General features: G+C 38.8%; 1 protein-coding gene across 4 annotated transcripts in view; it reads right to left on the bottom strand.

Annotated features, from left to right (window-relative positions):
• The window catches only part of AFAP1 (actin filament associated protein 1), a 121063-nt gene that overhangs the window by 27439 nt on the left and 67930 nt on the right, over positions 1-25694 (bottom strand). For all 4 annotated transcript variants that reach the window (XM_061369755.1, XM_061369782.1, XM_061369773.1 and 1 more), the window contains exons 4-8: positions 22703-22811; positions 14219-14430; positions 11063-11242; positions 1689-1781; positions 89-173 (exon numbers count right to left, since the gene is read on the bottom strand). In XM_061369755.1, coding sequence (XP_061225739.1) covers positions 89-173; positions 1689-1781; positions 11063-11242; positions 14219-14430; positions 22703-22811 — 679 coding nt within the window. The remainder of the gene's footprint in view (positions 1-88; positions 174-1688; positions 1782-11062; positions 11243-14218; positions 14431-22702; positions 22812-25694) is intronic.

The following is a 25694-nucleotide window of genomic DNA, read 5'->3' as shown; positions in this document are numbered from 1 at the left end:
TTAAAATACAATGCCAGGTATTTCACTTCCAATCACTCCCTATATGCACATATTATTTAGACCAAGCATCTCGGGATCCGAGACATACCTTGTTCCTTTCCGTTGCACACAGTAGTGGTGCCATTTTCCACAGCACCCTCCCCATCCGAGCTTGGCCTCTCAAATGACAGCTTCTGTAGGAGCAAAGAAATTAGCTGACATACAGTGTGGGCACCTTCACCAAATCAAGTGTCATGAGTCAACTTAAAAGGATGCTTACTATGAAATAAAACACACCGCAAACTCTCACCTACTTGGAAGACAAATAGATAATAAAAAAATCAGTTTTAGTGGCCTTAGAAAAGCACACAAACAATAAAATAGGTCTATATTTGAAACTGTAGTCAAAATAGTGAACTAATCCTAATTCAGTACCTCTTATTACATATCTGTAATGAATTTCTAGATTCTATATGTCGCTGTTTATTAATCTCATAAACAATGAAAAATTACATGGATCAGACAAGAATAATTTTTAAATTATATCTTTAAATAAAGCTTCATATATATATTTACAACTTACCAGAAAATAGTGCACTCCTACAAGGTGCTTCAATATTCAGTATGTGCTAAAAAGAGGCTTTTGAAATAAAATTTTAGCAGTGATTATTCTGTAATGGTTGTGTATGAGATATGGGATGAAGCAGTACAGAGCTTCCACCAGCACAGTTTTGGTAACCATATTACTCATGAGTGGTGAATCCATGAAGATGTACAGATTATCACAAAAATAAACAAATGAGAAATTTTGCTGCACTTTTTTATGGCATGTGTTTAGAAAACCACCATTTTATGACGTTTTCAGTTACCTTTTTAATACTGTGCAGGTGTGTGCCAGCGTGCTTTTGCATGTGAAATCACGAGGATTGAGCTGTCATGGAGTGTGCTTTGCTCTTATTTTTCCAGGCCAAAGCAACATAACACTACTGACAGTGGTGTCCTTCCACCATAGGGGTAGAACATGCCATCAGGAATTTGGTGACAGAACCTTTGTCTAGTGGGAGTTTTAAGCACAGGGTCTGCTCACATGGATGCCTTAGCATAGCAGGGGCTTAAATTGGTGCTGGTAATGTACTGATCATTCACTTTAGAATTGCTCTTCCTGCTAATTCTTGCTATCATATCCTGCTGAGTCAAGGCAGCAGCAGAGACAACCACATAGCCAAGTTTCTGTATTAAGGCACAAATGCTTGAAAGGTTCTGCCAAAACAATGACCTCAGCATGCCCAGGGAGCTCTTCAAGTACTAAATTCCCCAAAATAAAAGACTGTCCCTTAAAACTTTTCTGTAATCTTCAGCTATTCTTCCTTGACAGTCACATCCCTTCTTGCTCTTTGTACTTGATGGAGAGCATCTCTGCAGCACAGCACAGGTACCAGATCTGCTTAAGTCTTCACCCTTCTGAATGGCTAAAGTGAAGCTGCTAATGAGTATGAGCCAGTCTGCTGGTTGATCATGACCAAATAAATAGGTGTGGCAGAAGTATTAACTCTGTAGGATGGGTGCACATATCCAATCAAATACAACACAGGGACTAACACTCTAAATCAGTAGCACAAATCAGCCAGTAACTACATGCAGTGTCTAGAGGTGCCTCTTTAATAAGTAACCATAAGGAGTTTTGCATTAAAGAAGATTTATAACTTTACCTTCTCCAGCTCTATCTTGTGTACTGGAGAACTAGACAATGGTCCATCGGAGTCTACAGCTCCCGTACAGTTGCTGCACACATCTTTTATAACCTTAGGAGACAAGGCAAAACTTGTTAATTGTTCATAAGGCACAAATCAGAGAATTTATATATGAATGTGAAGAGAGATGGGAAGGAGAATCACACAGACATGTATTAGGCTGGCAGGTGTCAGGAGGTCTGCCGTCAAACCAACTTCTCCATGCTGCCTCCCTTAGTTATTTCATGTATCACCTGGAGGAGACACAATGTCTAGAGGTGGAAGGTTTCAGTTTCTAGATAAGCTAAGCTCCAAGGCTCTCCTGAGTAACAAACCAACAGCGCTGCTGATTTCCATATGCTAGTTTGCAACATGAACTCAGCTGACACAACAAACTAATTTCATTGTGATGATGAAAAAGTGGTATTAAATCCAAGGTCACTTAAGTCAAAGGATAAGAGTTTTGCATAATATGCTATCCAGCTGCTCTTTCTTTGCTACTGAAGAACTAACGAAGTGCTGATCAGCTTAATACTGTGCAATGGTATTTCACAGCATTTTTCTATTATACTTGCACATTGACATAAAGGTATAGGTCAAATTGTGAATGTGTTTGTAGGAAATGGGGATGGCATTGTCTGCTTTTAAAAGATTACAGAAAAATCCATAACCTGGAATTCACTGAGATTTTTAACAGAATTTGAGGAACTTAAAACCCTTAAAATATCTAAATGTAAAAACACATGCTGGGTAAAGACAGTTGATGATTTCCCATGGACATAAGGTTTTTATCTCTTATGAGGCTACCACCAGCCCATTATGAGCCTAGAACTACTTGTGCTGATGAGAACATGTCCTGATTCTCCATCCAGATTAATGCCGAGGGGGTGCTGAGCTCCAAACCACTGATTACACCCATGCATTCATTCAAGGACAGCAGAACCAAGCAAGATAAGAAAGAAAAGCATCCTACTCTACTGGAAGCATTACCGCTAGGCATGAAAACTCTCCCCTTTACATGTACATGTATGTTTACATATCCAGCTCCTTCTTTTACACTGTTTACAGCAAGCTCAGCTGGCAGAGAGGAGGATCTGGCCTGAGAACTCCTAGTTCCAGGGAAAGCAGCAATCCAGCTAAGCAAACCAACAAACAATGTCTTTTTAGTTTCAAACTGTGTTATCCTGATGTGGAAACTACTAAAGAGCTAAAGATGGCACCAAACAATCTTTACACAGTACAGAAGTTCCTTTTTAAGGGTGAAGCTAAACAAATCAAATGTTTGTGGACTTACAAAAACCCTATTGCTACACTTCATGAGCACATTATAAATTAAAGGCATTATTTGTCATAAAGAAAGATCAGTAGCCCCATTTTACAGATGGAGAACTCAGGAACAAAAGAAAGATTAAATCACTCACTCAGTGTCACATAAAAAAATCTGAGCAGAGCTGAGAGATGAACTTGTTTATTCATGAACGAGTATCTTAAAACACTTCAGCATTTCTTCTTAACTGGCTGAACTTCCCTATATCTTGTCCCAGAAACAAAAGCACAGTATTTCATGGCACTTGTCATCCTTTGTAACAGAAAATTTACATATATCTGTTGCAGAGCATTTGTACCTCAAAGTTAAATGTAGCTCTAATTTCATTAAAATCACAAGAATTATTTGCATGTGTGCTGTTTTATTTTCAACTGCTGGTCCTCACTATGGTGTAAATACACTGCTGTTTTCTTCCTGAAGAAAAGTGACCATACAGTTTCTGGGAACATTTATTTCTGTCTCCTGCATGACCCTGATTCAATGGCTCATGTTTTCAGCATCTGCTCACACCACACAGTTAGTTAATTTTGGCAAAGACAGATAGTAATGGGAGTTACAGACAGAACAGAGGGAAATGATTTGGCAGCACTAACTGAATAGTATGTGCAAAGTCATGCACTCAAGTAAATCCGGTTCTTATCATACCTCACATATTTAATGAGAAGCTAAAGTGTTTAATTGGGTTGTAATTAAATTTTGATTAAAAAATTGACACACTATTAAATGAAAGTTTGTGGCAAGATCTGCAGTAAAGGCATAGTCAAGGATCCAACACTTCATTTGGGTTCAAGGTTCACCGGCAGAGATTTGCTCATCACCTCCTATGCGCAATATAATTATGTTCAACGCACAGCATAAAACTCATACTTCTACAGCTCACCAGGATGAAATGCCTTTACTATATAATGATTGCATGGATGCACTCTCTATAATTACGTTTGCAGACAGCTGCCATTATAAATCTGGTTTTCACATGCTTATAGCTTTAACTCAAAATTTTAAGAATAAAACATTCCACCAGTGTTGCCAACCTGCATAATTTCAATCACAAGATTCAGAGTTCTTGTCAGTTTTTTCTATGTTCCATCTTCTGGAGTCATAGGAAAACAAAAGATCACTATTTTCATTAAAAAATAGTTGTGAGTGAGAGTAGGGAAAGGAGGTCAGCAAACTTTTATCCATTGCAATGAAATGAAATGAAATGTGTGAAAATATGAGTAAGTGTATCTCAATGGCTCCAAGACTAGAAACCAAATGAAAGGAATACCCAAATGTGTTATTTTTAATAAAATGGTATAATCTGGAAGGCTGTACTGCGAATACTTTGTAATGGTGCATACTCCATTAATAGTTTTAGTTTTCTCACACTTTAGAAATGGGAAATCATTCCCTTCTTTTTTTCACCACAAATGCCTTTGTCTGTTACATATACAGAGAGAGAGAGTGATCTGCCAGGAAAATCAAACTGAGATCATAAACTGACTATGTACTCAAATATTTAAAATACACAAGTAAATGTAATCAGAAAACTGAAGACCTGTCATTTCTTTGGATAGCCTCAAAACTAAACACATTTTAAAAAATCTTCTGTTATTCCATCACAAGAATTTTAAATACCACAATTACCATTACAGTCTTACAATTAGCAGATTTCAGAACTGCCACTGTCAAATGCAGACCTGGAAAAAACTTGTGCAGCCTGAACTATATTATTATTTCTTATTTATAGAATCATAGAATCATTTAGGTTGGAAAAGACCTTTAAGATCATTGAGTCCAACCATTAACCTACTGCTGCCAAGTCCACCACTAAACTGTGCCCCCAAGTGCCACATCTACACGTCTTTTAAATACCTCCAGGGATGGTGACTGCATCACTTCCCTGGGCAGCCTGTTCCAGTGCTTGACAGCCCTTCTGGTGAAGAAGTTTTTCCTAACATCCAGTCTAAACCTCCCCTTGTGCAACCTGAGGCCATTTCCATTTGTTGTCCTATCACTTGTTACTTGACCAATCCCCACGTCACTACAATCTCCTCCCAGGTAGTTGTAGTCAGCAATAAGGTCCCCCCCAAGCCTCCTTTACTCCAGGCTGAACAACCCCAGTTCCCTTACCCGCTCCTCATAACACATGTGCTCTAGACCTTTATAGAAACGCCTTGAATCTCCAGCTGGATCAGGTATACACCAGTGTATCACACTGAGTGCAGTAACATGAGGAATAGAGGGAAAATATTTGCAGGTAGAGAGCTGAAAAGATTCCCTGCCCTGAGCCATTGACAGTGACGGGTGAAGTCAGTGGAATTTCTGCCATGTGGTGTGTCTGGAATATTTCTCTCTTTAAAAACTATCTTACCACACAAGCACTAACATTTACTGTAAAACCCTCAGACTTTCACTCACCTACAAATTTCTATAATTCTTGTCTCTTATTTTAAGTGATACACCAGGACAGGAGGCCCTCCACTTATTCTTTCTATACGCAAAGTCAGAAGAATCAATTAGGTTTTTCAGCTACCTTCAGAGTCAAGCTGTAGATGAAAAGCACAAGGCTAGACAGTAAAACCAGAAAGGCTGCTTGCCAGCCAGATCCTGCCACACACAAACCCAGCAAATTCTGAGTAAAAGTGTTGAATGTGTAGATGGGTCCTCGTGGTTGATCTCTTTGGGCCCTGGAAGTCATCCTGCATTCGAGCAGCTTGCAGGCATCTCTCCTGGTGGATACCATGGGATGAGTTCAGGCTGCAGGCTGATGTGATTACAACATCTCTTATTTTCATGAAACTCACAGGAAAAGCTCATACTTTTAATATGATTAAGTTCAAAGATGATTATGGAGAAAGCTGATGGCCTGACTGCACATTTGGTTCACTTCGGTATGTAACCAGGCTAGAAATCCACAAAGTCAATCCCCCACCCCCAGCTTGTCTACCCCACAAGTTTTGGAAATACAGGCATTGATAGAAATGGGACAAGCTGTATCCCCTGTCTCCATAGCTTAACTCTGAAAATAGCAATATGGTAAAGCTGAAATCTGCTTATGCACAACATAGCACAGGGAGAAGAGTTTGGCCCCAGGTGTAATCCTTTATTTCTCATTCCTGAAACACTTCTTTTTTCAGTGCTGGAGGAGTACTGACTTTCTGGGACTCCTTGTCATTTTGGCATGACTAAATTCTCATTTTCTCTCTTCTGGACTCTTACAGATTACATTTGTTAGTATCAATCTCCTCATCCTTAAGGGAGCACCAAAACTCTCTTAGGATTTTGTACAGAATAAATGCTCGAATGATTTTCCCTACATAAATTAGAGGAAAAGCAGAAATTATCCACATCATAGCCTGTGCTTTAAGTCTCAAGAAGAAACCCCCCCCCTCACCTTTTGTACTGGAAAACATCATTTTTAATCATCCCTAGCCTGAAATGATTCATCTTTCTGTCTTATTGCTGTTTGAGCAAAGTGGGGGTGAGATTCTAGCAGACTAGCAGCCAGCAAGCCTATCTTTTGTGCCTGTATAACAACTTAAAAATATTTTTCTGACACATTCAACCAAGACAACCCCTATATTATTCCAGTGTAATTACCATGAATATTGGTACATATGGCTGATGGACCAGACAGAGCCCAGGGAAGAAGGTGCTAGGCGACTGCAAGGCCAGAGGTGCCCTGTGCAAGGGGAGCTGCATCCCCAGCCCAGTGTGGAGATGCAAGACCACACGTCAGGCTGTAAATCTGAGCTAACTATGATTTAAGTAATTTTCAATCCAAAGCTGCCAGTACAAGAGAGGAGGAACACTATCTAGTGGAGAAAGCAGGGCATCAAGTCTCAGCACTCCTGGGTTTTGCTCCAAGATCTGCTATAGCTTACATCTGTGATTTTAACCAGGAACCTAAAGAAAACTTATCACTGAGAAAACAAGGAAATTGAATGTTTGTGGTTCTGTTAATTGGTTTTCTTTGTTGCTCATTTATTTATTTATTTATTTTAATTTATGTATGCATCTGCTGGCCACACACAGACACACTGATTCACAGCCAAGTTGGGGTCCTCTAGTTTTGTCAAAGCACACTGACAGCAGTCCTGCAGGGTGGTCAAAGCTCTCATTCACAGCTTAGTCTATCAGATTTGGCCCTAAATAGGTCCGATGCAAATATAGTAACCTTGCCATTATTTGAACCCAGTTATCTAAAACCATCTCTTTAAGACAATAGGGGTGTAAGTCCTGCGAGGTTTAATTTAGTTGCAAAGCCTTCACTGCTGGTGATGTAAAAGAAAGAACCCAGAACCTAGCCTGCCTGTCTTGGGACACAGTATATATACTTGCAAACTAACAAATGCTAAATGGAAATCACTAGTACCAAGTATGCATCCCCAAGCACAGTTTTTCCAGTCAGTTATTAAGGCATAATCATTCAGCACTTGACTCTACTCAGCTATAAAATAGAGATAATAACCTCTTTGGGGAACATTACTTAAGCCAAGAAAATAATGTTTGAAGTGTTTTGAGATCTCTGGCTGGAAATTCCCATAGAAAGTAAAAGCAGCCACACAATGTTTACAGTTACAAGCTCAGTTTTGTGCCGCTTTAAACTGGTAAAAGAAGAGCACTGTCAGTAGTTTATACTTCAGAAAAACTCAGTGCACATCAAGACTGGAGCCCAGAAGTTACTTGATTCCCCTCGCTAAGCTCAGGGCAATGAAAACAAAAAGTGGTTTTCAAAGACTTTTACGAGAGACAGCATGCAGTTATTAGAGATGGAAACCGGGTGGGACAACAGGATTAACAGCTCTATGAGGAGTGTTGCAAGGCCTTTGCACACCTCGATACAGTCACAACCTTGATTTTCTTCTCTCTTCAGGGCATAAAATCTCTTATTACAAGTTCAGAACTGAACACTGTCAAAATGATAGATGATTTAACGTCCTTTCCAACCCTAACTATTCTATGATTCTATGAAGAAATGTATGCCTGAAAGAGTGACTGCTCAGTTACAGACCCTCCACTGAAGAGATTGCTGCAAAATGGCTGCACACTGCAAAATGAAGAATTACCAGAAGGTGCCTAATGTTAGGGAAAAATGAAAATCAAGGCCAGTAACCCAAAATGATAGGTTACCTCTCATGAGTGATAAATCAGAAATACATTTTTGCCAAAGGCAATGCAAAGAGGAAGAGCAGGCCTTGTGACCAGACACCATGACCATGTCCTTCTACTGGTTTTCTACAAGAAGCTACTCCAGAACTTAATTCCTTTGGCATCCATGTGTTCTTAAGAGCAGATTTATGTGGCTTAGTCTGAAGGTCCTGCACACAGAACACATTCATCTGTATGAATGAAGCCACTAAACAAGCACCTTCTTATAATGTCATGTTCTTAGTAGTCCTTTTATTTTTAATGTAGCATTTCCCAGGGATGCTGACAAGTAGGTGTAGTTTCACCAGTCTGTGGGCTGTGCTGGGACAAACGGGCAGATTTAAGACCTTACTTGACCACAAATGCACAAAAGCACACACAGATGCACATATACTCAAGTGCGCATGGAAAAAGATCATTTTTGGGTCAGAGTGTGTAACTGCACATATTTTTTTATGTACACTTTTGTGGGAACATTTTAGGACTCAAGTGAGGAAAATTCCACCACTTCATGTTGCCCACCATATTACAGCTCTAATGTATTATCTCAGCTCTAACCTGAATTTATACTACTTATTCTCCTTGCTCTGAAATCTTGACAGGCTCTTTGGTGACATCAGCTATCTTTTTTTTTCATCAAGCATTTGTTAGCTGGTAAAACTGAAACTCCCTTTGTGGTTTCCAGTCTAGACTTCAATTTACACTGAGTTTATCAGCTGGGGTTTTTTGGTGTCATCTTTACAAAAAAAGTCTAAAATATTCTGCCTTTATTTTGCCGTGTGTTCCAACTGATATTTAAAAATTCCTTGCTTATATAAACGTATTTTATACTGATTACATCTAACCTGAAAAGAAAGAATATCTGGTTTAGCTTTCATGGGAAAATCTGGCCTCCAAAGCCATTTTGAGCTTTTCAGGCTCAAAAGGAAAGCTTTACTTTGACACTTACAAGTGAATTAATGAGAACCCATAGATCCTAAGCGATAACTTGGCTCCAATGGCACGTATTAGGGTTAGTGATCTCTTAGTACTATAGGAACTTCCTACACAAAACCATACATGATTTTCAGAAGCTCATTTTTTATAAGGCTCAAATGAGCAAAAAATAGCTATTTTCATATTAATAATAAAACACCCCTTAAATTTTGCTTCATTTTTAATTATACAAAACCCATTGCTTTTTTTTCTGCAGAAAGCTGTGCTCCTTGAAAACACTGGAGCTGTTGCAACACCTAACCATTTGTAGTTAGCTGTTGGATAGGCAAGTTGTACTGCACAGAACAGTGTGCTGCAGCAGCGCTGAGGGCTTGGAAGTGAGCATACAGTAGCACTGCCATGTACTTGAAAGAGTTTTTATTAACAGAGAGCCTTGCAGCAGGAAGGAGCTAAATAAAGCACTGTCAGACTGTCTCCAAATGCTTTTCAGATAACATACTGTCCAGGAATGCTTTATGTACAATTAAAAAGACAACCATTTTTATGAAAGAAAGTCTGATAACTGCCAATGAATTCAGCATTACTAACCCCAAGTTTAGAACAACACAGGAAATAATGATGCAGTTACTATGATCTAATGACAGCAGAATTCCCTTGGAAAAGAATATGACTTATGACTCCTTTCATTCCAATCAGTGTTTTGAAACTCTAGGTGAGTTAGCGGGACACTTGGATTGCGCTAGATTTTAAAACGTAAAACAAGACACTGATGTTAGAAGAAGCCTCACCAATACATATCTGTGGTTAGTTTCTATTAAAAAAGACAATAGAGAGTGCATTTTCTAAGCTAAATTTGCAGTCAAAAGCAAACACACACAAACTGCAAACCCCCAAAAGGTATATTCAGTATTGCAAAATAGGAAATTACAGATTAATTTCCCATTTAGTAAATTAGCCCTCAGCAGAACTCATAACTCTTGACTGGCATTTTATGTCTCCTTCTTCTGCAGAAAAACTATTTGCCATCAGGAAATTCCTACGTCTTTAATTTGATTGTATTTGGAAAAATACAATTTATTCTTAGAAAAATAAGTGCCATATAAGGTTAGATCAGAGCACAGCATGCAGAATGCCTGATGAGTCTTATGCATTCAAAAGGCTGGATTTCAAAGTTTTAAAAACAAGCTACTGAAACTGCAGTGATGGTTTCCCACATTACTTCACTGACCTCCACATTTCAGACTGGCAAAGTCCAACATAAATACTAGTATTCTGGTTAGGATCTAAAACTGCAGTCCTTGTGTTGGGATTTTCCACATTTGCAGACAATGAACAAAAAGGAGTAAAAGATTACAAAATCCCGTTTCTCAGAAGTCTGCATTCCCAGAACAAACCATAACAGATGATACTCTGCTAAACCAGGATTAGCAAACTTGAGGTGACTTCAGGAGGTTGAAGGACGTTTCTCCATCTAGAAGAATTCAAACAGGTATCTCCTCAGAGATCCTGCTTTAAAAAAAAGATTACTATGATGTTGTTATCCCTATTTTGCAGGGTAGATTATGACAGCTATGCAATACACCATTCCAAAAAGCAACCTGGGTTCCAGTCTCCTCTACACCTTAGGGAATTTCAATCTTCAACTCACTACTAATAGCTTTCTCAAACATGACCTGAGGATGAAGATGGAAAGGAATTGCCTCTCCTCTCAGTTGCAGACTGTTGTGTAATTAGCAGTGAAAACCATATGCAGCAGCAGCACCTGTGTAATCCTGAGCTGCTGATTGCCCAAGGAGTTGCTTCGAGGCCTGATTCTGCAGTCCCAAATTACATGGGATTTAAATGGTCTGGATTTGACTGAAAGTTGAAGTCTTATCTCAGTTTTTAAGAGTAATTGAACAGGGAATGGAAGCACTTTGTGAGTGGAAAAGCTCTTGGTCAGAAACCCCGCCCTTACCTTTAGCCACTGTTCTGCCTGCTCCTTGCTCTGCACTGCCAGAACCAGGGCATCAGCTCCTTGGTGCGAGATTTTCAGTTCATGCTTCTTCTTTTTACTGTCTTTGGGAATGTATGTGATACTGCAGTCATTCAGGAGTAGCTCCATCTGGGGCTGCTGGTCCTTGGAACTTTTGTAACACTAAAAAATGGTAAGGAAGGTAAGTTCAAAAGTTAGATAACACCTTTCTGAACCTTGGGGAAAAGATTTTATTATATAGAAATGCTATTTTTTAATATTTCTCATGCACCCCTTTACCACATACCACAGAGTTCAGCCAATGCCAACTTTGCATTTCTCCTTCTCATCCCCTCTATAAAGCAAAATTACTTCCAGACTGACATTAATAGACTTATTTTAGGACAGGTACAACACATGGAGCGCATTAAGCTTCTTTGCGTTAACCTTATGACTCAAGCTTGACCTTGATCAGGTTGGAAAAGACTGATTTAGGGTATCTGTTCACACATAGCAGCAGAATAAACTTGTGCAGTTAAGGACTTTAAAGCCCAGATGTTTACCCTGCCCTCCAGCAACAGCCCTACTTATCTAGGCAAACTGCATCAGTCCCTGCAGCTGCAATTGCAAAGGCATGGACACGTGCTTTACTTAGCTCTTCTTTTTCTTAAGAAAAGTAAAAAAAAATTGTCAGTGTAGAAAGGGGGCAAAGCCCCACTTTTTCAGCCAATACAGTTTCATAGTCATTGCACAACACTGCATAAATCTCCATGCTAGTTTACTTTGTAAGCTCCTGGCTAAAACTACATAACCTATATGATTTTTTCCCCCTCTTTAGTAAATGCTGCCAATGCCATTTCATGCTGGATCTCTGATGACCTGCACTGTATCTAAAGTAGTGATCTAAAGATGAAGGGTTACAACACTTAACCTATAGTCCCAGTCTCTATTCCTACCTTCCAACACATCAGTACAGCTGTGGCTCTTAAAAGCTGTCATAGTACCAGATTACAGACAGCATTCAACTGTGCATATGAATGTCCACTTTTTTAATACACTTATGTAAATTGGCCTTTCACTCATTCAAAGACGCATGAAGGCTATAAAGGTGTCTGATAATATAGAAAGTATCTGATAACAAAGAAGACTAATTAGTATATGCATGCATAGAATAGTCAAGTATAAATGTGAACAGAGAAATGCACATGAACTTTTGCAGGTCTTCAGCAGTATTCACATCATGATGCAACTGTCAGAAAGACAGTAGCTGTTAAAAGTGTGTTATAAACACTACAACTTAGGCTTTGAGCAAAGACACCCACTCTAAACCCGCCTTTGCAAATCACTCATAATCCGCCTTTCTTCTCCAAAGCCCGTTAACTCAAAGTTTGTCCAGCATGGTCACAGATTTTAAGCATGTAACATTTAAAAAGACATTAAGTTTTCAAGCTATGAAATCTTGAAAACATGTAACATTAGTGTATTTAAAAAGAAATAAACAGCATATCATTTTCTTTATATTAATTTAAACATCTTATTTATAATTATACATTACTAAGCCTGAAGTATTCCAATATTAAAGGTCTTTAAGTGAAAAATGATTCCCTTGTGAAAAGTTACTTCTAATGTCTAATTCTAATTAAAATATTTGGGGGTTATGATGACAGCTGCATTCATAACACAAGCAAGTACTAATCCCTAAGAACATATATTTGTTTTACTTGCATATCTCATATGTTAAATGTCTAAGGCCTCGTTCAAACAATAAACTAAACTTGTGTAACTTGGTCGTTAGACTCCTATTGTGATTTTTATTTTCTTAATCCCCATTACAGAATTACTGAAAGACAATCCCTGTAAGGAAAAAAAAAGCTTTTCAGACCACACATGTGGCTAAAAGAAATGAAAATAGAAAAAAAAATATTTCTATACAGAAGCAAACATAATTGTAGAAGAAATATTGTATGACTTCAGGGAAAAATCTGTTTTGTTCCCTCTTTCTTTTCTTCAAGCTGTTATCAGATGGTCTTGAAAGCTGATCCTGATATATGGTGATAAAAATGTGAACTAAGGATAATGGCATTACAACAATATAATAAAAATTGAATCAGATTCTTTTTGACATTTAAATAGAGGAGCATACAAAAATGTAACCCTCACTAACCGCTGAAATCTAGCAAATTCATTTCAATTATATTTTCAGAAACTTCTTACCTCTATTTCATATGCTGTTGCTTCCTACACTGCCATAAACACAAATGAACTTGGAAATTGAACACAGCTAAGCTGCATTGTACCACTGTAGAATGATGAGGTTCTACAGAAAACGTTCTATCACCAGCTTCTAACATTAGCTAGATTGTGGTAATTACTGCTTACATAATTAGTTACAACTGTTGGAAACACCAGATAGGAAGGCAGGAACTGCCTGAGAACCCAACCTATTTATTACTGTAAGCACTAGTGCACTTACAGTGACACAGAAATATCTCTTTCACTCAATTAGGCTCTCTTTTTAGAAAATAAAAAGAGATCTATGAGTAGATAATTTACTAACTTATGGAATCTTTTACTGGTGCCTCCAATCAGAAAGAAACATAACAGATTTGCTTAAGGAACAAATACATTCACTTGTTTCTTTTCTTTCTATACTGCAGCTGTGCATCATGTGAATACTGCATCTGTAATTACTGCAGAACAGATGGCAAAGGTTTAGTTTAAAGTGTATACATTACCACGGCATATGCTGCCAAGTGAATTCTCAGTCTAACAAGGGACTTTTCTCTCCAGCAGTCTGATCTAACAGTTCATACACAAAGCTCCCTATGAGATTTTTTGTCCTCAGGGAATGAAAGATTGGATTTACAGTTTCAGCATTTTCTTTTTCCAAATGAAATATGTTAGAATAGGCCAGACTTTCTTTCCAGTATCAGGGAACTGCCTGGGTTTAAATGCACTAAAAACCAAAGTTCTAAGTGGCATAATGATGCATTTCTAATTTCAGCGCTGCTTCGGTAAATCATGACCAAACTCTTTGGTAAGGTTACTGTAGACTTGGCCACTCTTTGCAGAATATATTCCAAACCAGAGTCCTGTAAAAATAAATACATCATCTAAAAGGTATAAAGAAAATACAGATACATAAAAAATAAAAATTACCAGTAGTTTGTTTTCTTTGATAACACACAGCAGTTTCGTCCATTGGCCAAATCGTTTCTTTCTAAGGAGGAAGGCACAGATTTTGGCATCCTTCACCAGATCCATAGAAGCTTCCTCAGAAGGCCACTGATGTCTCATTTTCTTCCCCTTTCCATCCTCCTCCTCTTCATCATAAGATTCATAAGAGCTGCTCATAGCATCTGAGTCATAATCTTTAAGAAAAGTGTAAAAGTGTCAAGTTAAAACATTTAGCCATGAAGTGTACTGAAATAACTCAAAATCTCAACAGGCTTCATTTTAAGTTAAGGCTTTTGAAAGTCAGCAATGAACAAATTACTGTTTCAATGCTAAGGGGTATCGATACATTAAGTTGAGAAAGAGGTGAAGTTCCACCATGAAACTTTATAGAAGACCCATACTGACACCTTAGGCATTTTAATTGAAATAATAGCTAGAATTTTAGGGCGTGTTTTATTATCTTCCAAATATTATCCAGCAGCTACCTTTACCTTCACCTAGAGAAACCTCTACATCTTGACCTATTGCATAATGCAAAGTGTAGGCATAGAAATATCAATATTAGTACAGCATATCAAGAAACAAACACTGAGTATGACAAAGGTCACAAAAGTACATGACATTTCACATAATTCTGAAGCGTTCTGCAAAAAACATTTGCTATGTTCTTAGCCTGAAGAGTTTAATCCTGCTCCAAGTTTGATGATGGAATGGCAAGATTCCTTTTTAATTAAACAGTCTATGTCCTGGCCTTTTATTTTCAACAGTGCAGTCAGCTCTAGCAGTCCCCTCAATTACAAAGCTATTACCATTACCAGTGAATCCTCTCTTCCTCCATCCATATTTATTTATTTGGGTGCTGTCATGGTTTAAACCCAGCCAGATAGCTCGCTCATTCACTCCCCCCTTCCTCCCTCTTTCTTTTCTGGGATGAAGAGGATAATCAAAAGAATGTAACTCCCATGGGTTGAGATAAGAACAGTCCAGTAACTAAGGTATAACACAAATCACTACTGCTACCACCAATAATAATAATGATAAGAGAAAATAACAAGGGAAGAGAATACAACAGCACCCGCTGAAATGAGTCTGACCGAAAAGAGAGCCCTGTGCCCTTCTGGGTAACTCCCGGTTACCTCCCTGGGCATTACTTGCTGTGGTATGGAATACCTCTTTGGTTAGTTTGGGTCAGGTGTCCTGTCTCTGCTTCCTCCCAGCCTCCCCTCCTCCCTGGCAGAGCATGAGACTCACAAAGTCCTTGGTCAGAGTAAACATGGCTTAGCAACAACTAAAAACATCGGTGTTATCAGCTCTATTCCCAGGCTGAAAGTCAAAACACAACGGTGTACCAGCTACTAAGAAGGAGAAAAAATTGACTGCTACTGCTAAACCCAGGACAGTATCCACCCCTTATTCCATACCATTCATGTCATGCTCAGATCCTACATTTTCAATATATCATTGCTCTTACATATATATATATAGATCCACATACACACACAGACAGAGAGGAAGAGATCATTTCTTAGTGCATGGACCAATCCCTATAATGCCGCCGAGTCCATTTGGTCCGTGATGTCAAGTTCCATCTCTTGTAACAGTCTTTCAGGGCAGGAAAGGCTGTGTGCAGTGTTGAATCTTTGCCTGCTGATGCTGATCGTTTCTTTACTGCAGAACTTGTCTGGTTCTGTCAAAGTTCATTCTCTGTTGGGATGATGGTTGGAGGGAAGTCAGAGCTAGTCGCTGGTGACCTGAAGACATCTGGTTGATGGGCTTTAAAAATATTACACGGCAGGCAACAGCACACAATTAAGTTCATTGGCCGTTTTGCCCTAAAATCAAATCCCCTTGAGGTATACATTGAACATCCCCATCATCCCGCATTACCCACCAAGTATATCCGGGTCCCTGAGCAAATGCAATCTCACGAGTGGGTTTGCCTTTACCTGAAGCGGGAATAACCCAGACTGTCTTCCCCAGCAAATTCTTCATGTGCACCACAGGAACTTTGTCCCCCTCTACAACATGTAAAAGTTCTGATTGGGCTGGGCCAGCCCTGTTGCCAGATCCTCTGGTGTTGACCAACCAGGTGGCCTTTGGTAAGCGTGTATCCCAATGTTTGAAAGTTCCCCCACCCATTGCTCTCAGTGTAGTTTTTAACAGCCCATTGTACCGTTTGATTTTCCCAGAAGCTGGTGCATGATAGGGGATGTGATATACCCACTCAATGCCATACTCTTTGGCCCAAGTGTCTATAAGGGTGTTCCGGAAATGAGTCCCATTGTCTGACTCAATTCTCTCTGGGGTGCCGTGTCACCACAAAATCTGTTTCTTAAGGCCCAGGATAGTGTTCCGGGCAGTGGCGTGGGGCACAGCATATGTTTCCAGCCATCCAGTGGTTGCTTCCACCATGGTAAACACATGGCACTTGCTTTGGTGAGTTGGTGGCAGTGTGATATAATCAATCTGCCAGGCCTCCCCATGTTTGTACTTCAGCCGTCATCCTCCATACCAAAAAGGTTTTAACAGTTTGGCTTGTTTAATTGCTGCACATGTTTCACATTCGTGAATAACCTGGGCAACTGTGTCCACTGTTAAGTCCACCCCTCGATCATGGGCCCACCTATATGTTGAATCTCTGCCCTGATGGCCTGAAGTGTCATGGGACCACCAGGCCAAAAATAGTTCACCTTTATGTTGACAATCTAAGTCCATCTGAGCCACTTCAACCTTAGCAGCTTTATCCACTTGTTGGTTGTTCTGGTGCTCCTCAGTGGTCTGACTCTTGGGTACATGAGCATCTACATGGTGTACCTTCACCACCAGGTTCTGCACCCGGGCAGCGATACCTTGCCACAGTGCAGAGGCTCAGATGGGTTTACCTCTGCGTTGCCAGTTGCTTTGCTTCCATTGCTGCAACCACTCCCACAGGGCATTTGCCACCATCCATGAGTCAGTATAAAGTACTGGCCACTTTCTCGTTCAGCAATGTCCAGGGCTAGCTGGGTGGCTTTCACCTCGGCAAACTGACTTGATTCACCCTCTCCTTCAGCGGTTTCTGCAACTTGTCATTGGGGACTCCATACAGCTACCTTCCATCTCCGATGCTTTCCCACAATACGGCAGGACCCATCAGTAAACAAGGCATATTGCTTCTCACTTTCTGACAGTTTATTATATGGTGGGGCCTCTTCAGCACGCATCACCTCCTCCTCTGGTGATATTCTTAAATCTTTGCCTTCTGGCCAGTCCATGATGACTTTTAGAATGCCTGGACAAATTTTAGAATGCCTGGCATTTCCTATTGTGTAATTAGTGCAGCCCATTTACTCCATGTAGCATCAGTTGCATGATGTGTAGAAGAGACCCTGCCTTTGAACGTCCAGCCCAGCACGGGCAACCGGGGTGCCAGGAGGAGCTGTGCTTCAGTGCCAATCACTTCTGAAGCAGCTCAAACCCCTTCATAGGCTGCCAGTATCTCTTTCTCAGTTGGGGTATAGCTGGTCTCAGATCCTTTGTATCCCTCACTCCAAAAGCCCAGGAGTCGACCTCGAGTCTACCCTGGAGATTTCTGCCAGAGGCTCCAGGTAAGACCATTCTCCCCGGCTGCGGTGTAGAGCACATTTTTTACATCTGGCCCGGTCCGGACTGGTCCAAGGGCTACTGCATGAACTATCTCGCGTTTAATTTGCTCAAAGGCTGCTAAACCTAGGACACTACTACTGCTAAACCCAGGACAGGTGCATATATATATATATATATGCTATATATATATAATATATATAAGCCCTTCAGATACCTGAAGGCATGCCTGTTACCCACTGCATATGCTCCTATGGAGGAAAATTGATTAGAATATTTTTAACAGCTGAAATTTCATTTAAACATTTCAAGTAGACTTTGATATATTTTTAGGCCATAAGGTGGAAGATAAATCTCTCATTTGCTTTACCTAGGTATTTAGGACACAGTTGGGATGTAGGAAGGAGACCTGGGACAACTTGGAAGAGGACAAGAGGGTAGACTGCTGAAAAGCTCATTCTACATGAGTTCCTGCCTTTGTACATATCCAGACCTCACATCTCTGAATCAAGACTAGATATTCTGATCTGATTTGTGTCTCCATAGGAGTGCACAAAACAGTGTAACTCCATTCCAAAGTGAAATGAAAATAAAATCTGAAGTTCTGGAATAATATATTTCATTATTATTTATTTATTTTAATTAATTGCCAATTAATGTTCAATATTGCTACAGAGCATTTGGTTTGGGGCAGCTCCATATGGGCAGGTGATAAAAGCCTCAGATGAGTACCCATGGGAAAACACTACGATTTTTCACTTGGTTTACAAGAATTAAGAGAAAGGTGGAAAAATCTAGGGTAGATGTTTAAACTGACAGATATGGAAATATTAATTCCAGAGTACTTTTTTTTGCATATTTGTTTAAAAGAATGTGTTAGATCTGGTAGAACTTGCTGCTTCATCCATCTCTTCCTCCTTCTTCTCAATGAAGCAGGAAAAAAGCCTAAAAAAACTCCCATCAAAACCAGAACAAAAACATAACATTCTCCCACCAGATCTGTTTTTGGAGTGGCTATCCACAAACTTTCACACAGAAACATCAGGAAATGCTTGAGAGATCAGTTACCAGTCTCAATCACACAGTAGCATGCCAGCCTTTTTGAAACAGAGGCAGAATGATTTATGTCGTATTATATGAAGATGGAAGGTCTAGTCATTAAATCAGCATCTTCCAGGTCTTCCCCCAGAGGCACAGGCTAAGGGATAAGCAGCCACAACCTGAAGTTGCTGTATCTATGGGAACTTGCTCTTTAACACCTGCCTTTCCCTTTTCAGATACTTCGGTGCCCATAACCTCCTCATCCCTTCTTCAAATTCAGCAGTGACCTTTGTTTCAGCTATGCCACTGTCACAGTGTTCACTTTGATGTTTGCTCCATTTCTGCAGTACTTGTTTACCTCATTTGTGATTTTGTTCTAGTTTTGGCAGTATTATTATTCAGAAACCAACTTTTTTTCTTCTTTTTTTTTTTTTTTTTGAGTTAAGTAGCATAAGACATCACTAGCACATGCTGACATATGGACATATTGACTATGGAAATACTATTCTGGCAGCTTTTTTCTGTTTAATTACTAATGAGATTTATCCTCCAAAATTGAGAAATCACCTTTTCAAAGCGAGAGTGTTTGGAGGTTAATTTTCATTAGACCAACTTGAAACATGACTGTATAGGAGGAAAACTCCTCAAATACAGTCTTCCCGAAAGTGGAGCAGGATTGTTTTTCTAGACTCTGAGTACACTCTGAAGAAGGGACAGTTGCATGAAAGTGCAAGACTTTTCTATCAGAGGATGGTCTATCTAATATGCCTTCCCTACCTCTGTTTTTAAGCGCATCAATCAACAGGATTGAAAAACTTAAATCTGTTTTAACACACTGTTTTTCGTTCCTCTTTATGACATGATTTAACTTCTTCATACTGCAGAAAATAAGGTTTCACCTTGGATAAAATTCTTAGTCATCTCTTGGCCACGTATCGAAAAGTTGCTTTCTTCATACCATACAACAATCTCGCATTCTTTTCAGCAAAGTTACTGGGTTAAATCACTGCTTTTTCCTCACAACATTACATTTATTATTTTTGTTCTTACCGCAAGTTTTACCAGTTTCTAAAAAAGTTAACTGCAGAAAGTGCTGATTGAGACTTAGAAGTTGAGATTGAAATTCTGCATGTTAAATATCTTACAGGTACTTCCTGTATGGCTCACAAGCAGTCCAAGTGCAGATTTCATGTTAGCCATATGTTGTATGATCAGCAGAGGGACTCTGCTGGCACAGCAGTTGCAGGTTCATCCAAATCTCTGTTTATAGGAGGATGAGAGCCAGTTGGAACTTCAGAGGCTCCCATCCGCACACAGTCTAATGGTATCTCTGGGGAAATGCTGCCATATCCTGCCCATTAACTACTCCTTATGTTTCTCTTCTTGGGTTTGTAGGACTCTTGGCCAGAAGAAGAGTTTGCTGTGTGACTCACACCAGGAAGGATGACCACCTTGGAGTACTCATATCATTCTGGCTGAAACTATGCTGCCCTTTGCCACATCCCGCTTCTATTCATTGTTTCTCCAAACTGCTGTATCACATCCAAAACAAGGCTTTCAGGCTCTGAGACACAAATCAGCATGTGCAGAAAACGTGAAAAATGTCTCTCCAAACTAAAGTGGTTTTATTAAGCCTATTGAAGCCTCAAAGACTTAAGATGCACTGATACAACAAGGTCCAATGCTGCTAATCTACTTTTTGGGTTTTTTGGATCTGCATTTTCTGATTTTTCTAGATTTTTTTTGGAATTGTCTTTTGATCCTTATCTTCCCCCAAATTTTTCACAGGTAAGGGATGAAAATGTTAAAATGGACTTTTTCATTATTTGCAATAGCAAATTTCCAAAGTCTGTGACAATTTAGGCATATTGCACAGATCGGTAGCTTTTAATAAAGAATTATCAGACAAGGCATACACAGTCCTGTTTTCATCTACATGCAACTGTTTACAGACAGATTACACGGACTAGGTGAAGTTACAGATACTTCATTTTCACAACCTATATTCTGCAGTTCCTGTCCACCTTTACAGGTAGGACACATGGCATGTAAGCCTCCTTGCTATTAATAACATTACAAAAGTATTCCATAAGAATATTTATGTAAGATAATGACATCTATCCCAACAGTTGTTTAGCAGTTTATTTGTGCACTTCTTTGTAATGTTCTTCATCTCAAACAGACTGAACAGCTAAGGTTACATCTTTGGTTAGTACACTACTTTAATGGCTTATTTTAATCACTACACAAGTGGATTCAGTGGAAGTTTTGCTTGACTGGGGATATATTACTAATGGCATATTGAAGCGGAATACTTTTAGCACAAACTAAAATAAATGATATGGAGGTCAGGACATAATAAACCAGAGCAAAATCACAGTTAGTGAAATCAGTAGTGAGCTACAATAGCAGAACTTTTAATGTCTGTATATATATGCTTAAATTATGGAATTATGAATGAACTTTTAAGACTGATATCTTAAATATTTTATGGATTTGGATGGCTAAGTACAATAAATCAGTTACATATTTCATCTTTTTTTCTTCTCCTTAGGTGATCCTTTAGCAGCGCTATTAATATTTGTACTATTAACTTTTTTATGCCTGAGCATGGCTCTTGTTTAATGACAAAACACAAATCAGAAGTTCACTGGATTATAGGGTGTAGTAGGACCACCCTGCAGCATTCAAGGGAGGAAATGAAGAGAGGAGTAATTTTGCTGCTCTGCTAATGTTCCTTCATAACAGTATATGAAACTCCTTCTTACCTTGAATTTGTTAGGTAAATTAAGAGCTGCCAGATAATCTCAGTTTGTGAAGAGTACAAATGGATAATTAATGTTCTAACGTGACTCCTATGCATGTTTTAAGAACAGAGATATTTTATTCACTTGTTCAAATAATAAAAGTTGCCATAAAATGGGCGAAGATACGCCTTTAATCTCTGGGCCACAGAAAATAATGATTAATGATAGATCAGCCATACATGAGTAATAAATTACTCCAGCCAAGAGAAAAACAGCAAAAAGAAAAATCTTTGCAATGTTTTGGTACATAATGTCCTGTTGATTGACCCTGCATAAATGCTCACAGCAGTCATTTCAGCGTTCCATCGGCATGCTCTCAGTATAGCTCCACTTTGAATAAGGTTTTTGGATAAGTACTGAACATGTTGCAGAAGGACATTCTGGTGGTCAGTTAGGAGGTAGCCTCTGCCTTTTACACTAAATAAGTAGTCACAAAAATACTGCCATATGCATCAAACATGGCTTGTGAGAATCAGTATGACTGATTTATCCCTTGCCACAATTTGCTATCAGAAATGCTGCATATGACATGTTTTTGATAATTCCTTTTTTCTTATTATTTGTCTACTTTAGCAAAGATTTCAGTACAATAAAGGCATATGAGTAGATCTGCAGATCAACACCAGTTTCTGAGACCTCTACATTTACAATATCGCCAGCTCAGAGGTGTTTACTCTGGATGATGCTTAACTCTGGACTCCTGATCCAATGCCCCCACCACATTCATGGTTCAAAGCTATGGATTTGGACCCTTTGTCTCCAAGAGCAACTGAAACATGTTTACGTGCACCTAACTTGAGTTCCAGGTTTAGCTTCCTCTAAAGGAGCCTGGTTTGTCCACACCAAACCAGTTCTGCAAACCAAACCAATGCATGGCCAGGGCCGATAACCAGAACCATCCCCAAATGGTCAAAGCCATGCTTGTGACACATCACCACAGCACTAATAGAGATGTGGCTGTTGAGAACTATAAAGGTTTAAGGACACTGGAATTAGCAATTGCTCAGAAACTGGAATCTGGAAATATATTACTCACTGGAAGTGATGTACTCAGGAGCCTTCCCAGGACTAAGTGGCACTGCCTCTTCGTAATAGCCTTCAGGAAGGGAAGATGTTGGTAATGGTGGAGGCCCATTATCTGGTGGCTAAATGAAGAAAAAAAAAAAAAAAAGAAAAGAAAAAGTGATTACAGACCAACAAACTATTAAATTAAACGTGGTCAGAACATCTGTTCATGATAAATGCTAATATTACCAGCGTTACAAACCCAATGGTTGCTCTTGTGATTGTTTCTTTTGCTATCTCTGAAGGCAAAACTCTCAAGGGGTGAATCAGACATCCTTTGGATAAAGTGTGTTTTGCAGGGTAACATCTTTTAGAAGGGAAAGAAGCCTAAACCTCAATTTCCTCATACGTTGTTATAATTAAATAAGTAAAGGAAGAGATTTGAAGCCACAAAGTGCCTTATTTAGGCTTCATACTGTAATGATACATTTTAAAATTTAGTATTATTGTCAAATTGTTAAAAAGAGATAGTTCTCTGTTGAAGAACTAGAAATCTAAAGGGTCTATGTAGGAAAAAGATTTCTGTGCATAGAGCATTTTACAATGTTAAGGCTTACTTATAAGTATTTTACACCTGAAATTATTTATATTACAGCAGCAAATAACAGTTTGGTTGGACACTTTATTAAAGTTAAATAGCCTGGGCTGGCAGAGATCAAGGACAGATAATTTAGACCATATTTTTATGATCGTTTTGGCTTTCAATAGCAAATCAATTCTTAATATAGACATTCATTTTAAAAATGCTATTTCTACATAGTGAAAACTGAGCTAGAACCAATGAAAAGTTTGGAAAATCAAGAAACTATTATATGATAAAATAAATATTTCAAATACCAGGTCAAATTCTAAAATGTTTATTTTCTAAATATAAACCTGTTTTAAATTTAAAACTGACTGACTGCCGGTATGTTGATATAGTAACAAAGTAAATTCAGTACTCCGTGACTTCTTCCATATGACTTTGCTGTTCTATTTCCTTAACAAGTACCAAAACAACTGTATTTTATAGAACTCATTCATATTTGCCACAGGTTTTTAGTTCCATATTTTCATATTACAGAAAATACTGAAGTCTTTTTCCAGCATAAGTGGTTTATTGTGCAATTACCAAAAATAAAACTCATAAGCAAAGTCTCATTTCTGCAATAACATTTTTTGCAATACATCTTTCTCTTTTTTTTTCTCGTAATGAAAGAGATGTAATGGTGTTTGGTTGCATTGGACTGATCCAGTCTAAAGTCAGAAAATGAGCAGAGATACTGAAGTAAGAAACTAGCCAGGGCTTTGCTCACAGTCAGATACAGATACTTCTGGATTGCAATTCAGGTGGGCTGAACAGTCCAGCAGAGGCATAGAGCCTTCTTCCACATAATATAGATGAAGCCATAGTGACTATATTCCTCTTTTGCTATAGACTTAAAGTTACCAAAGAGGAACTTGAGCTTTATCAAAACGTGGCATTAGCTGTAATGGAATTAATTCTGTGGGCACTTTCAGGGCTGAATTCATCTTTGCATATTTCAAAGCTAGACCTCTCCAAATTTCATTACTGATTACGAACCTAAGAAAGACTCTAATTCTTAACATCAGCAAGACAAGTCCCACTTTTAGGGTGCTCTGTAGTTAAACTCATATCCAGTAGGTTATTCCACCTTTCAGGCAAGTGCTTGCGTATTCCCAATGTGCAGGAAGGCAAAGAGATAGTGTCTAAACCTGCACTTCAGATCATCCAGCACTGACTTCCCTTTGTGTACTAAGTAAAATTAGAAACTTCCTCATGAACAATGAAACAAATCACGACTGAATACAGACATTCTTGGTCAGACTGAGAATTATACCAATATTACTTCTATATCAAATGATATACCCAACTTCATATGTCACACTCAATTACAGATAAAAGACGACAAATACTGTTATCTGCAATGTGAACCAAATGAGTTTTCCTCACAGACCAGTTTTACCAGGTGAATTATCTCTCAAAGAATCAAAATAATGGAAAAAAAATTACTTTTAGTGTAGTGTTCCTGAATTCTGCTGCAAAAGTCTTCACATTGCAAATCTGCGCAATATCCTAAAATAAATGAATCTTTCAAGGATAGCTGCTGCTGTGAAACAGGTGTAAGGAACACAAAATATACTACTCTTGGAAAATTGTCAGCAATTATTAATTTTACCCTACACACCTGCAGACATCAGCTCTGTGTATCCTGAACTGCTAGACACAATACGGGGAACTGCCTTCAAAGAGTTTGTATTTTCTCCCTTTATGTAGGAGGGCAGAGCCTTGCTCAAGTGAGCTGGGGACAAGGATGGTTCCTGGGGCAGTGCTGATTCATACCACCCCTTTCATTAAACAGACATATTAATACCTTGGTCTAGCCTTAGACTATTTTTCCAGCCAGGTGTATATACAATATATGAAATTCCTATCATTATTAAACCTAACTCACCCAGGAAATACCCATCCCAAGAGTCATTCCAATTTTGACTTGACAGCACTGGGGTTTCAAAGCAATCTTTTATCCAGAAACAAATAAAAGTTCCAATAAAGATTGGGAGTAGGAGGGGGGAAATCCTTGTTTTTAGACAAAATGTTATTCAGAAAGAAAGAAAAAAAGGAAATGAAACACAAATGGTGCTTGTCTGAATTCGACCCTGCTGGAGCACCAGTTACTTCATACAGCTGGGGCGGGCTGGTCTGTGCAGCCAACATCAACACAGATGGAATCCATTGCTGAATTAACTGGGCCCTCCTCTCCGAAATGCATTTTGCAGTGCTTGCCATAACAAAGTTGAAAACAATTATTTTATATTTTAAAAAATTATTAGGAGAAACAGAAACATCAAACATTAAATACTTTCTGATTAAAGCAAGGCTGCTTTAATATTGAAAGAAAATCCAGCTGATTAAATACAGAATACAAATATCTCACTCAAAATCTCTACCATAAACAACT

The sequence above is a fragment of the Neopsephotus bourkii genome, unplaced genomic scaffold (genome assembly GCF_033783945.1).
Source record: "Neopsephotus bourkii isolate Nb327-2 ecotype Australia unplaced genomic scaffold, CSIRO-AGI_Nbou_v1 NB_144, whole genome shotgun sequence".
Taxonomy (NCBI): Eukaryota; Metazoa; Chordata; class Aves; order Psittaciformes; family Psittacidae; genus Neopsephotus; species Neopsephotus bourkii.
Note: the sequence above shows the minus strand (reverse complement) of the source record. Positions and strands in the feature narration are given on the sequence as shown.